The 15,384-nt window shown below is 41.5% G+C and overlaps 1 protein-coding gene across 1 annotated transcript in view; it reads right to left on the minus strand.

The window, feature by feature from the left end:
* The window catches only part of LOC120315529 (PH and SEC7 domain-containing protein 1-like), an 86,063-nt gene that overhangs the window by 10,611 nt on the left and 60,068 nt on the right, over positions 1–15,384 (minus strand). Inside the window, exons 11-12 of the mRNA XM_039360014.1 lie at positions 13,298–13,341; positions 5,628–5,806 (exon numbers count right to left, since the gene is read on the minus strand). Coding sequence (XP_039215948.1) covers positions 5,628–5,806; positions 13,298–13,341 — 223 coding nt within the window. The remainder of the gene's footprint in view (positions 1–5,627; positions 5,807–13,297; positions 13,342–15,384) is intronic.

Here is a 15,384-nt window from a genome sequence, read left to right on the forward strand (position 1 = left end):
CTAATAACATTACAAAATTGATAAGGTAGCAGCAAGAAGAAAGGCTGAGACTCATTAAAAAGGGAAAGAAGAGATGCTATGAAGGGAAAAGGGAAGATGATTATTATTATTATATTGGATCATCGCACAGTCAGCCAGATGTTCAGACTGGATTTGGCATTTTCTCTATTATTATTATTATATTATTATTATTATTATTGATGATGATGGTGGTGGTGGAAGGGACTTTGGAGGTCATCTAGTCCAACCCCACTGCACAGGCAGGAAACCCTACACCATTTCGGACAAATGGCTGTCCAGTCTCTTCTTAAAAACTTCCAGTGTTGGCGCATTCACCACTTCTGGAGGCAGGTTGTTCCACTGGTTACTTGTTCTAACTGTCAGGAAGTTTCTCCTTAGTTCTAGGTTGCTCCTCTCCTTGACTAGTTTCCATCTGTTGCTTCTTGTTCTGCCTTCAGGCTCTTTGGAGAATAGCTTGACTCCCTCTTCTTTGGGGCAGCCCCTGAGATATTGTAACGCTGCTATCCTGTCCCCCCTCGTCCTTCTCTTTATTAAACTAGACATACCCAATTCCAGCAACCGTTCCTGATAAGCTGGACTAGGAAAGGAGTGAAAGAGAATGCAAGGAGGGAAGAGTTTAAGGGGCTGATAGACCTTCTTAAAGGGATATAGTCGCCAGAAGGGACACATTCAATTCCAAAGTTCACCAAAATTGTTGAGAGTGGAGGTGGTCCCAAAGACATAAATATTCCCAAAGAGGATGAAGATATAGAAGCCTATTTTACAATTTTTGAATGAGAGGCTACCTCTTGCAAGTGATCTGAGATTGAATGCGTGGTCAGACTAACCCCATAGCTATTTTAGAAAAGAGAATCAAAACTAAAGATACTCTTTCCATAGGGACTTCATTGTTGTTCCACTTTTGGCTTTACTAATTTGACACACAGGATTGGTTTTATGAGCCGAGGTGGCGCAGCAGTTAGAGTGCAGTACTGCAGGCCACTTTAGCTGACTGCGTTCAGCAGGTCAGTGGTTCAAATCTCACCGGCTCAAGGTTGAATCAGCCTTCCATCCTTTCAGGGTAGGTAAAATGAGGACCCAAATTGTTGGGGGCAATGTATACACACACATTGCTTACTGGTGTACACCGCTTAGAGAGTGCTTGCACTTAAAGCGGTATATAAGTCTCATAAATAAATAAATAAATAAATAAAATACTGATCTCTCCACATGATCTAATAAAGACAATGATAGGAGAAGACTCCTGCGAGTCCCCTGGACTGCAAGGAGATCAAACCGGTCAGTCCTAGAGGAGATCAACCCTGACTGCTCTTTAGAAGGCCAGATCCTGAAGTTGAAACTCAAGTACTTTGACCACCTAATGAGAAGGAAGGATTCACTGGAGAAGAGCCTGATGCTGGGAAAGATGGAGGGCAAGAGAAGAAGGGGACGACAGAGAATGAGGTGGCTGGATGGAGTCACTGAAGCAGGAGGCGTGAGCTTCAATGGACTCCAGAAGATGGTAGAGGACAGGAAGGCCTGGAGGAACGTTCTCCATGGGGTCGCGATGGGTCGGACACGACTTCGCAACTAACAACAAATAGACCAGCGGTTCTCAACCTATGGGTCGCGACCCCATTTGGGGTCGATCGACCTCTTTTGTGGGGTCGCCAAACGCGGCGATCCGCCATTTTGTCCCCTCCGGGGGTGCGCCGCGCCTCCGGGGGGGCGGTGCCGCGCACGCGCGCCGCGCGTGGGGGCGGTGGCGCGCCTCCGGGGGCGCCACCGCGCATGCGCGCCACGCGGGGGGGCGCCACGCCTCCCCCACGCGTGGCGCGCACGCGCGCCGCGCGCGGGGGGGGGCGCCGCGCATGCACGCCGCGCGCGGGGGCCCCACCCCCATGCGCGGCCGCGCCGCGCATGCGCACGTTTGTGTGACGGGGGTCGCCGTCATACAAACGTTGAGAACCGCTGAAATAGACTATCCAACCAAACTTAGAAAAGATGAACATTTTGCTAATCAGTTAACTGAGGTGTGCAGGAGCCACACTACAGGTAGTCCTCAACTTACGGCCGCAACTGAGCCCAAAATTTATGTTGCTAGGTGAGGAATTTGTTAAGTGAGTTTTGCCCCATTTTACAACATTTCTTGCCACATTTGTTAAGTGAAACACCACAATTGTCAAATTAGCAACACGGATGTTAAGTGAAGCTGGCTTCCCCATTGACTTTGCTTGTCAGAAAGTTGGAAAAGGGGATCATATGATCCCAGGGCACTGCAACTGTCATAAATATGAGTCAGTTGTCAAGCATCCGAATGTAAGCCACTTGACTTCTGGGATGCTGCAACAGTCATAAGTGTGAAAAACAGTCATAATTCACTTTAGTGCCATTGTAAGTGAACTGTTGTAAGTTAAGGACTACCTGTACTATAATAACAGGAGACTTTAACTAGCCTGACATCAACTGGGAGACAAAACCTGCAGCATTGGGAGATCAAACAGCTTCCTGACATAATAGCTGACAACTCTTGTCATCCAAAAGGTTGAGGAGGGAAGTAGAAGGTCAGCTATACAAGCAATCATCAACTTACAATCACAAATGAGCCCAAAATTTCTGTTGCTTAGCAAGATAATTGTTGAGTTTTGTTTCATTCTGAATCATTTTTTGCCACGCAGTTGTTAAGCGTTGTTAGGTGAACAACTAAGGGAACTAGCTATGTTTAGCCTAACAAAGAGAAGGCTTAGGGGTGACATGATAGCCACCTTCCAATACTTGAAGGGCTGTCTCAGGGAAGATGGGGTTGAGCTATTGTTTGTAGCACCTGAGGGCAGGACAAGAAGCAATGGGTAGTAGTTCACCAAAAGGACATCCAACCTGCAATTAAGGAGGATTTGTGAGAACAATTAATCAATGGAACAGCTTGTCTCCGGGAGTTGTGAGTGCTCCATTCGCTGGAGGTTTTCAAGAAGAGATTGGTCAGTCATTTTTCTGGAATGGTACAAGACCGCTGGAATGGATTAAAAGACCTCTGAATCCTTTCCGACTCTGTTATTCTGTATTTTGTAATAATCCTACATGGCAGGAAGCATGCAATGGAGTGCCCCAAGGTTGTGTTCGTAGGGCCAGTGCTCTTCAACATCTTCCTAAATAATTTAGATGACGGGGATAGATAGGGAACTCATCAAATTTGCAAATGAAACCAAACTGGGGGAGGGGAGGGGATAGCCAACACTTTAGAAGATGAGCTAGCAGTGCCTTCTTCCTTATCGCAGTGCCCCTGCCGAAATGCAAGGTAAAGCTGTAGACTGGAAATGCAGATATCAATCATATTTGTGGAAACAGAATGCCACAAAATGTCAGAAAAGCCATATTTCCAAGTACCAGGGAGAGACGTGGCTAAAATCCAGAACAGATTTTAAATCAGGGAATGGGTCTCATAAACGTATTTCTCTCTCTCTCTCTCTCTCTCTCTCTCTCTCTCTCTCTCTCTCTCTCTCTCTCTTTCCTTTATAGTTTCCTTTGTCTCCTTCTCCCCCTTCTCTTTCCCCTTTTCTGTGGATGCTGTCCGCATTTTCATCTTACACAGAATCCTGTTCATTGAGACAGGGCTGCTATTCTTTTTATGCATCCCAATTTGCAATTAAAGAAAAAGGAGGTCAATGGATGCCAGGAGGCCCTAGGCCAGTGATGGCGAACCTTTTAGAGACTGAGTGCCCAAAAACTGGCCCCACCCCCGCCCCATCCCGTCTGCCCATAGGGCCACTCACCGCCTCCAGGGCCCGCTGCAGATCGCCCAGGCAGCCCAGCAGCGCCATGGCGGCCACGCCCTCTGTCCGCATCCCGCAGCCTCAACTGTGCGGGATGGGGCCGTAAGGTTAGCCAAAATGGGTTCAAACATTTCACCCCTATGCTGGAAATGTAAAACAGCATTAGGTTCATACTACCATATGTGGTGGGAATGCCCAAAGATCCGTGAGTATTGGAACAGGACACGAAACTGGTTGAGGGATATATTAACACTGGACTTAGAGTTAAAACCTGAACTCTTCCTGTTGGGAATAAGGACAGAAAAATACGACAAGGGAACAATCTACCTGCTGCTACACATCCTGACTGCAGCTAGGCTTGCTTTAGCGCAAAAATGGAAGAGCAAAGAAATTCCCACAGAGGAAGAGTTAATACATAATATATTAGCATGTGTGGAAATGGACAGGCTCACAATGATATTAAAAGACAAACGTGGATCAGTTTATTATGAAACCTGGGATAAATTTTATCGCTGGAGGAATTTAAAGAGGACGGTCGGGATTAAAGATGAATGTTAAGATAGAAATATATGTTATTTTAGAACAAGTATTGCATATAAAAGTTAAATATATATGTGGAGATGAAGAATTGATTGTAAAAAGTGGAATAATCTGATAAGAATGTATATACTGGAATGTCACATCAAATCCAATGTTTGTTTGTTTTTAATTTATTATAAATAAAATTTGTTAAAAAAAAACTGTGCAGGATGGGGCATAAGGGCAGAGTCTTGTCTACGCTGCCTGGCTGCCATGTCTGCGCTGCTCCGTGTGGGCCATGCTCGGGGGCGATTCTCCTCCAGGAGGGCTGGTGAGGGGGTTGTGGGGGGAGGTGAGGCTGGGGCAATGGCATGTGTGCCCACAGAGAGGCCTCCGAGTGCTGACTCTGGCACGCGTGCCATAGGTTCGCCACCATTGCCCTAGGCCCCCAATGACCATGGGGGTGAAAAAGGAAGAAGTAAAAGAAATCCTGTCTTAAAGCAACTATAGCAGTGGTTCTCAACCTGTGGGTCGGGACCCCATTTGGGGTTGAATGACCATTTCAAGGGGGTCACCAAACAACGCAGTCTGCCATTTTTCCCCCCTTTTCCTTAGCTGTGTTACTCCCTTTTATTCTATTGGCTTTTGAAAGCCAATAGAATAGACTCTCTTATTTATTTATTTATTTATTTATTTATTTATTTATTTATTTGTGAGACTTATATACCGCTTTAAGTGCAAGCACTCTCTAAGCGGTGTACACCAGTAAGCAATGTATATATATATTTACATTGCCCCCAACAATCTGGGTCCTCATTTTACCTACCCCGGAAGGATGGAAGGCTGAGTCAACCTTGAGCCGGTGAGATTTGAACCGCTGACCTGCTGAACAGTCAGCTAAAGTGGCCTGCAGTACTGCACTCTAACTGCTGCGCCACCTCGGCTCTTGAATAGAGTCTAATTCTATTGGCTTTCAAAAGCCAATAGGAATTGTCCAGGCTGTCTCTGCCCTGCTGAGCCCGCCAAAAGTCCCATTCTGCAAACGGTGGTGCACCAGTAGAGTAGTCCTCGACTTACAACCGGTTGAGTAGTCCTCGACTTATGACCAGTTGGGGGGGTCGCGGCATTTAAAAGGTTGAGAACCACTGAACTACAGGTTTAAAAGTTGACCCTTGTAAAACAAGCCTCTCTTTCCTTACATCCCAAGTTGTAATAATTCAGCATGGCAAAGGGGAATGGTCCTTCTTGGAGCCTCAAAGAGCGCCCTCCCACGCCCTCCTGCTTCTCTCTCACTCACACTCTACTCACTCACACTCATGCCACTACTGTAACACGTACTCTTTTTGCAATCTGGCTCAGCATGGCTCTTGCGCACCAGGAGACCGTGCTTGTACATAGCAATGCTGGGATCCTGTGAGAAGTCCAGGAATGGGTTGCTGCTGCTGTTGATGCGTTTGATGGACTTTGAGTTGGGGTCTGCCAATTCCGAAAGGGATTTTCGCAACTCTTCTTCATCTCTAGAGGGGCAAAGACACATCAGAAATTCATCTCTTCCCGTTATTTGACATATATCCCATTCATCAATATTCAGCCAAGACTTTGACATACTTGAGATTGAGAAGCACATACCTAAAAACCTGTTCAGTGCAGTGTCTTTTTAAGGGACAGTGTTTTAAGGATTCCAAAGGCCCAGATTACCTCTGATTTTCTCAGTAATATGGGAGATTGTTATTATATAGGAAAAATGCCACGAACAAAACAGGCAATTGATTTATTCGGTACAGAAGATAGAATAGGTACCTGAGAATACTGCAGTCTTGTCTGACTTCATTCTACAGAGATTATACAGAGATACTTATTTTTAAACAGCGAGAGGAGCAATATTCCCCTTATAGTATTTTTGTAGTACTAGGTATCATTCAGGCATCATAGCAACGGTCATTATTTAATGTAACAGAAAGAGAAAGACCCATACTTTCTATATTGGCCAGTTTTATTTTAAAAGGATCCTATTAGTACATTTAAAATTAAGAGTTGAGCTAATAAGGGTCTTATGAACATGAAGTGAAGTACTGCATACCCTTCACACAAAAAGAACTCTCCCTCAAGCTGTTACTTCGTGGATATACTGTACTTATAGTTTTCTTAATAGATTACAAAACATACCAGTGTAGGTCTATCTACTATCACCTGTGTACTACTAAAACTCTTACTTCTATCATCTTTAATTGGGCAATTTTTTTTTAAAATCAAAGTACTTCAAATGGGCTTACAGACTGCACACAAACTCTGGGACCCATGGCTCCCATAGAATTAAAATTTGGCAAATTTTATAAATCATTTTAAGACAGAAATGATCATAAAGCATTTTAGGACACAATACAAAGTGTCATAAAACATTTCCTGCAATCAATTCCTGAGGTCTATGCTACAGTTCAACATGGGCTACTTTCAAGGCAGATCCATCTCTGAATAGTTCCCTGGATTTTTAGGAATTTTTCAAGTACATCAGAAGCTCCACCATTTTTGAGGGCTTTGAGGAAACTTGTAAAGAAATATCTCTGAAGCAATGACCAAAAGGGTCATGGGTTGTCTCCCTTCTGGAGAAGACTGAAGCCCAAATATTTTGAACAACCTTCCTTAGCAATTTCTGTCTATATAGTATATCCAAGATAACAATATGAGGGAGCTATTATGTTTCTTAAAAGAGCAAAACCATGCAATCCATCAGTATGAATTCTATCATATAGCAGGCACGCAAGTGACCATCATTTCCAGCTCAAAACTGTCATCCAAAATGATAGTATCCTATAAAACGTTACCTAAAACAAGAGCATTATATTTACTATATTTTTATACAGGTAGTCCTTGACTTACAACAGAACTGAGCCCAAAATTTCTGTTGCTAAGCAAGACAGTTGTTAAGCAAGTTTGTGCATTGGTTATAGAGGGCTTAATGGGGTGTGCATGGAGAATGTTTACCCCTTGCCCCTAAGGAAAGACATGCAAGCCCACCTAGCCAAAGGCAAGATATTTACTAAGCTGGACTTACAATAGAACTAGTTTTCTAGTTCTCAGAATTCAGAATGTTTTCATGAAAACCCCAAAAGAAAGCCCATTTGCCTTTTGAAAAGCAACTTTGGAACAAGATGAGATTTTAAAAGTTGCATACTAGAGTTGGACACTAGAGGGAGGTAGAGGATAACAAAAGAATGGAAAAATATTCTAATGCTATTTTTTTTCATGGAATGCCAAGAAAAGTTTATGAAGATTTTTGACAAGTGGTCTTTGAAATTCTCAGAAATGATTGATAAACAATTAAGGATGCAATGGAAAGAAGAACAAGATATTCTGGGTAAGTCTGAAATTAATCTGGATATAAATGTGACAAGGAAGGAGAGGGATGCAGAAAAGGATGTATTACAGTTTCAAATGAAAGAGGATGATGCTTTAATGTCTACGGAAGATATACAACTATTAAACTACAAAAGAGACTTGGATGGTTTCTTTTACTGGGTATAGAAAAGAGATAGGTTGTAAGGACTTTCTAAAAAGTGACAAAAATTGGCTTATTTGCTCAAAGATAAGAGATAATTAGTTGTTTTACTAATTACTAATGATTATTTACTAATTATTATTGCTAATTACTAAATATTTACTGGATTTTTGCTGACAAAGAATAAATGACAACAATTTTGGATTGTGTTTTTCGTTGAGAAATTAGATACAGGGTGAAGAGAGTTTAGGTTGCAACTTAAGACACGGCAATAAATTTCAATTGTGCATATTTGTTGGGATGAAGGAGGAGTCTTTTTTTCTTCCTCACACTTTTTTCTTTTATATCATTGTAGTTTGCATAATTTTTATTCCGTATATAGTACTTTAATAACATTATTTGAAAAAAATCACTGAAGTTCTTGTGCTCCCTATCATCATGGAATAGCCATAGGGGGAAAAAATCTTCACCAGGTTTTAATGATGAAGTTCAAGGAGAGAAGCAATCTAGAACTAAGGAGAAACTTCCTGACAGTTAGAACAATTAACCAGTGGAACAACCTGCCTCCAGAAGCAGTGAATACTCCAACACTGGACGTTCTTAAGAAGAGACTGGACAGCCATTTGTCTGAAATGGTATAGGGTTTCCTGCCTGAGCAGGGGGTTGGACTAGATGACCTCCAAGATCCCTTCCAATTTTATATTATTATTATCGATCATCACACAGTCAGCCAGATGTTCAGACTGGATTTGGCATTTTGTCTACCTATCGAGTCCTTACCCAGGACCTGGGATAGGCAGATGTGGATGTTTGATATCGTCACAGGATGGAAGCAGTTCCTAGTAAGGCCGCCTTTTGCAATTGACTAATAGCGAATTTGTCAATGCCAATGGTGTTCAGGTGGTGCTCCAGTTGTTTTGGGATTGCACCCAAGGAGCCTATGACTATTGGTACTACCCTTGCTTACTTTTGCCACAGTCTTTCTATTTCTATTTGTAGGTCTTTGTATTTTGTTATCTTCTCCAGTTCTTTCTCGTCTATTCTGCTGTCTCCAGGCACTGCCACGTACACTATCCAGACTTTTTTGTCTTTCTTATCGACAATTGTTAAGTCTGGGGTGTTATGTTGCAGGTGCTTGTCTGTTTGAATTCTGAAGTCCCAGAGTAGTTTAATTTTATCATTTTCTATGACTTTCTCTATTTTCTGATCCCACCAGTTTTTGCTTCCAGGCAAATGATATTTTTTGCAGATCTTCCAATGCACCATTGTTGCTACTTTGTCATGCCGCAACAATGGTGCATTGGTAGATCTGCAAAAAATATCATTTGCCTGTAATCAAAAACTGGTGGGAATCATAAAATAGAGAAAGTCATAGAAAATGATGATGATGATGATTATTATTATTATTATTCTGTGATATTGAGGTAACCCAGCTATCCATCTGGGTAATCCAATACTGATTATAAAAGAAAGCTTGAGGGAAGAGAATTCCAAAGGTCCCTCTTTCACCCCTTCAAGGTTCATCTCAAAGAGGGACTTCTCACATCCAGTTATGGCCTGGCCAGCACAGGAAAGGTTTGGATATTTAAGGTCTGAATGAATCAGAGTCAGTGGTGGGATTCAAATAGGTGAACAACTGGTTCTGTGTGTGGATGTCGCTTCCGGAAGTCCATTCTGGAAGTTCCCCATCGCACACACAATCTATCTATCTATCTGTCTATCTGTCTGTCTGTCTGTCTGTCTGTCTGTCTGTCTGTCTATCTATCTATCTATCTATCTATCTATCTATCTATCTATCTATCTATCTATCTATCTATCTCTATCTCTCTGTGTACCTGTACCTGTACCTGTACCTATCTCTATCTATCTATCTATCTATCTATCTATCTATCTATCTATCTATGTCTCTGTATCTCTCTCTCTCTCTCTCTCTGTATCTGTATCTATCTATCTCTATCTATCTATCTATCTATCTATCTATCTATCTATCTATCTATCTATCTATCTCTATCTCTCTGTACCTGTACCTGTACCTGTATCTATCTATCTCTATCTCTATCTATCTATCTATCTATCTATCTATCTATCTATCTATCTATCTATCTCTCTGTATCTCTCTCTCTCTCTGTATCTGTATCTCTCTCTCTCTCTCTATCTATCTATCTATCTCTATCTCTCTATCTATCTATATCTCTGTCTGTATCTATCTATCTATCTATCTATCTATCTATCTATCTATCTATCTATCTATCTATCTATGTCTCTGTATCTCTCTCTGTATCTCTCTGTATCTCTCTGTATCTGTATCTATCTATCTATCTATCTATCTATCTATCTATCTATCTATCTATCTATCTCTATCTCTCTGTCTATCTATCTATCTATCTATCTATCTATCTATCTATCTATCTATCTATCTATCTATCTATCTATCTATCATGCTTTTTTTCTAAAAAAAAAAAAAATGGTGCCTGAACTAAAAAAAAAAAAAAGGTGCCAGAACTCACACACGTCATACAACCCGCCTTGCCTACCCTACAAGGTTCCATCCAAAAAAGATGCCAGAACTCCGTTCTGGGCGTTCTATGAGAAAAAAAGCCTGTATCTATCTATCTCTATCTCTATCTCTGTATCTACTGTGGGTGGTTTAGAAATATTTAGAACAAATATAAAAACAACAAATAAGAACAATACAACAGCTTAAAAGTTTTACACACAGAGAGAGAGAGAGAGCGCCGGACACAATATCATATAAAATTTGCAGCCCATAATGCCATTCACCTGAACAATTGGTGCAGCCACTGCACCAGTTCCACCATACTCCCATAATCTACTTGGCAAAATCACACCTTCAGGGTCTTGCAAAAAGCCAGTAGAATCAGAGCCAATCTGGGAAATATATGGGCTGTCATTGGGGTTTTCTTGACCAGGATATAAATGATTCAGAAACCACCTATCACTATGTACAGTGTGTGTAGAGGCAGTGTTTCTACTGTCTGAGTGCTCTGCCCAATCAACTTTCCCCCCCAAAGGAGTGTTGACCTACTTAATCTAACAACCATTAGCTGGCAACAAAGGATTTATCTCCCTTGAATGCCCAAATCTGTGCAACCCAGATGCAGTCTCTATACAAATGTTCCTGGGGTTTGGGTCTGTGAGAGCCAGTTGTTAAATTCCTGGTACATCCACACAAACTATCCAAAATCATTATGATGTGTCCAACAGTGGGCATATTTATACAAAATGGCAGCAAAGAACTAGAATCTTCTTATATCTCTTGTATCTAGAAGTCCCTGAGATTTATGCAGCTGAAATGCTGCCACAAAATAAATATTATTGATGAGCTGAATTTAGAAAGGATTTTTGCTACATACTGCGTACATGGACAGGTTTCAAAATGTAGTCCTTTATAAAGCTGCTCTGTAACAGAGTTCTCATCTCCTACAGAGCCAGAGCAATGGTAAGCATATAGCGCAGTGTTTCTCAACCTTGACAATTTTAAGGCATGTGGACTTCAACGCCCAGAATTCCACAGCCAGCGTTGCTGGCTGTGGAATTATGGGAGTTGAAGTCCACATGCCTTAAAATTGTCAAGGTTGAGAAACACTGATATAGCAGATTCATCCTTCACCTTCAGTGTGTACCATAAAGCTATAGTAGTGGCCAAAATTGTGGAAACCTTTTGGGAAAAGGGTACAGTAGAAATGCCACCTTTGGTTAAGTTTCCACCAATTTTTCTTCTAATTTCTTTATAACTGTAGCCTTGTTCACTTCATAATACTATTTTACTTCATTTTCTGGGCAACCAGTCAACTCTTTGCACCATTACTTTAATTTTATTACGTTTTACAAGCTCACTCAATGAAAGAACACAAAAAAACCCAACCAACTTGATAGGGATCACATAACACATTGACAAATGTCCTCCTCTCAGCTTCAATACGTGACATCAATAACTGAATCCTACTGTGGTCTGATTGGCTCATTGCCAAAACAAGATGACACCTGATTGGCTCTCTAAACACTCATGCTCATTGGCTACAATCAGATGAAGGAAAGCTACCTGAGATCAACCTATCAAGTTGTGCTTCCTTTTTCTGGTTATTTGGCTATCACTTTTCATAGAATACAGTACAGATAATTGAACAAACTATGTTGCATTAAATTCTTGATTCAATTATCTTTCCACTGATACATAATTTTATGGTACTACTCCCAAAAAAGTGGTGTTATTAGCCATCCAACCTCAAAAATACACTTTTCCCAAAAGGTTGCCACAATTTTGGCCACTACTGTACATGAAACAGAATGGGTAAATACAAGAATAGAAGAGGTGTATGTGTAGCATCCATCCGTTGGGGACTTGAGGCTGAAGAACAGAGGCAGCAATCACTTTATATGGGGTCAGTTAACTCATCAGAAAGGAAAAAAAAAGCTCACAAGATGGCGGTAGAAATGGGGGTTCCAAGTCTCCCCTGGAGCCAAAGCAGCTCTGGAGAACAAAAAGAGAGCCAGCAAATGGAAGGAGGGAGGCAAGCTCTTGGTTTCCCTTTCCTCACTAGAAAGACACTAGCCTTAGCTCCTCCAGCTTTAGCTGAGAACTTTGCCAGCATTATTTTTTGCTCAGAAAAAGGCAGCCATTTGTGGGCTTGTGCCACGTGATCCAGGAAAGAAGAGACCTTTCCTCCTTCCCTATCCTGACCCACTTGAGGTTTGGGGAATCTTCTAAAAGTAGGCGAGCAATTGATCACAGGGGGTGGAAAGAAGTGCACAGAACCTGGTGGAGGGGCAAAATAGGCCAGTGCCCATGAGGATCTGGTGGGGCAACACGGGGGAGGGGGTAGGTAAAGGTGTACACGCTGCTCCATCTTTGCAATTGGTCATAAGGGTGAATGACTGCAGGGGTGCTGCAGCAGGCAAAACTTTGGGGCTGGGTTGTAAATACCTTTTGGGGGGGGTCTGTCGTAACTCTGATGGTCCCTAAGTGATCAGTTGTAAGTCAAGGGCTACCTGTATTCAAAAATATTTCAAGATTATTCAATTCAGGATCATTTCAGCTTTCTTTAAAAAAGATAGCTATAATCCACTAAAAAGATGGCTATTCCCTCCCATATATCCGACAATGATCCGCTTGATGATTACAACAAACTGGAGAAGGGGTCTAGAACAGGGGTAGACAACCTCGGCTCTTTTATGACTCATGGACTTCAACTCCCAGAATTCCTGAGTCAGCATGGCTCAGCTTGGAAACCTCTCCCTTTCCCCTCAGCATGGCTGGCTCAGGAATTCTGGGAGTTGAAGTCCACGAGTCATAAAAGAGCCGAGGTTGCCTACCCCTGGTCTAGAACAAGATATGAAGCAGACAGCAGCACATTTTATTTTCATTGTGACACATCTTGGATTTATATGAAAAATAAACAGGTAGAAATAAAAAATACAGGATAAGATTACAAAGTTATTCCCCCCCAAAAAGAAATATAATTTTTACTACAGATAATAACAGGGTACTCACATGGCCCACTGTAGCTTTTCATTCTTGATAGAACTATATACAGCCTGGAGAGATAAAAGAAATAGTATTATTTATTTATTCGAGGTTATATAACTACAGTACAATGGCAATAGTAAATGTTATTTTTTCTCTCCACGTTCCTATAATGTTAGAATTTACCTTACTCTAGAGAAGACTTCCCCAATGGTTAATGGGACTATCTAAGGAGTTGATAAATGGTTGGGGGTCAATGGGTGGGTGATAAATGATGGAAGGTTGATTGGGATCAATTAATCATTGAGGAACCTCTATAAAGCTTCATGCTAGTTGTAAAAGTGGTGAGACAGTATTACTCAGGGTTGGATAATCAGCCACCAGGGAGAGAGGTCTTGAGTTTACCTCTTGCTCACACAGTTCGGAAGTTTAGACTGAATTTGGTATTTTTTATCTTTCCTCTTTCTTATGATAATTGTTAAATATGGCGTGTTATATAGCACGTGCCTGTTTATTTGAATTCTAAAGTCCCACAGCATTTAGCTTCTTCATTTTATATGACTTGTGCTATTTTACGGCCCCACCACTTTTTGCTTGCAGGCAAATGATATTTCTTACAGATCTTCCAATGCACCATTGTTGCTACTTTGTAATCATCTTTTGCGATCTTCTTGCAGCAGCCAACAAGGTGGTTTACTGTTTCCTTAAGTTTCTTAAGCGGCACTTGTTGTCCGTTGTTGTCTTCTTAATTCTGGCTTTGTATGCATTTGTTCTTAAGGTTTGGTTTTGTGAAGCCAGAATTAGCCCCTCTGTTTCTTTTTTCAATTTCCTGCTCTTAGCCCTTGGCAGGTCTTGCCATTATCTGCTTTCCCTATTATTGTTTTAATGTACTGACTATGTCTTCCCATGCCTCTTTTCTGTTCATTTGGTCTGTCTTGTAGGCCAGTTTGGTCTCTCCAGTACTCAGTATTATTATTATTATTATTGTTGTTGTTGTTGTTGTTGTTGTTGTTCGTTGCACAGACAGCCAAATATTCAGACTAGATTTGGCATTTTTGTCTGCCTATTGAATATTATTATTAGTTAAAGGTGTTTTTATTAAATTATTTTCATATAATAAATGTTTGGATCTTAATAAATAATCTGAAACTTTATGAAGGAGTTGATCAGCTAAAGATTTTGAGGACCCCTGCTCTAGGGCTATCAGATCTGATTTAGATTTTTTTAGATTTCCACATTGCTATCTAGTGATTTTCTAGATTACTGTAATACTAGCCATACAGCAAAGGTAACTAGCAGCTTTATGAATGCTCTACCCTAGTTCAGTTCCAGTGTTTTGAAGGTTCCAGACAATATTGGAATGGTTTCTTTATTTAGAAAGTAATATACAATAACCCTTCCCACATAATATGCTTTGCTGAGTATTATTAGTGCAGGGCTTTTCAACCTTTTCACCGATTGTACCACTTTTAGAATATGGCATCATTCGAATACCACGAGTCATAGCAAGGTGTCAAAAACTCGATGACCCAAAAAAAAAAATGGAAAAAAGTGATAAAGTACAGGTAGTCCTTGACTTATAACAGTTTGCTTAGTGACCGTTCAAAGTTACCACGGCACTGAAAAAAGTGACTTATGACCATTTTCACACTTATGACCATTGCAGCATCCCCAGGGTCATGTGGGGGAGGGACACGAAGAGGGAGCCAACCAATCGCGGGATGTAGATTCTGATGGGCGGCCGGCCTGAGGCGCCGGCGATCGCCTCGAGTTGCCGTCGCGGCCTGATGAGACCATGCTGCGCCCAACAGGCAGCGTGTAGTAGCCAATGAGTGCCGGGCAGGGGGTGGCGCTTGAGGGGTGGCTACTGAGTGTGCGGCACCATTGTAGCCAGTTCGATCGGTATCGGGAGTTGGGAGCGGAGAGCTGAGCTCAGCGAACCACCCTAAAAACAATCCAAAGCTCTCTCCCAGCCTAACGTAGGCAAAAGTCAATTTTTTCTTTCTCTCCAAATAGTTCTTAAGATTAAAAATCAGAGCTCAGTAGGTATTTATAGTCCACAAAGGTCAAGGTGATAAGTATGCCAAAATATTTTGCTCTGTTGCCAGCTGTTC

The sequence above is a fragment of the Crotalus tigris genome, unplaced genomic scaffold (assembly GCF_016545835.1).
Source record: "Crotalus tigris isolate CLP2741 ecotype Arizona unplaced genomic scaffold, ASM1654583v1 scf7180000019147.1630427, whole genome shotgun sequence".
NCBI lineage: Eukaryota > Metazoa > Chordata > Lepidosauria > Squamata > Viperidae > Crotalus > Crotalus tigris.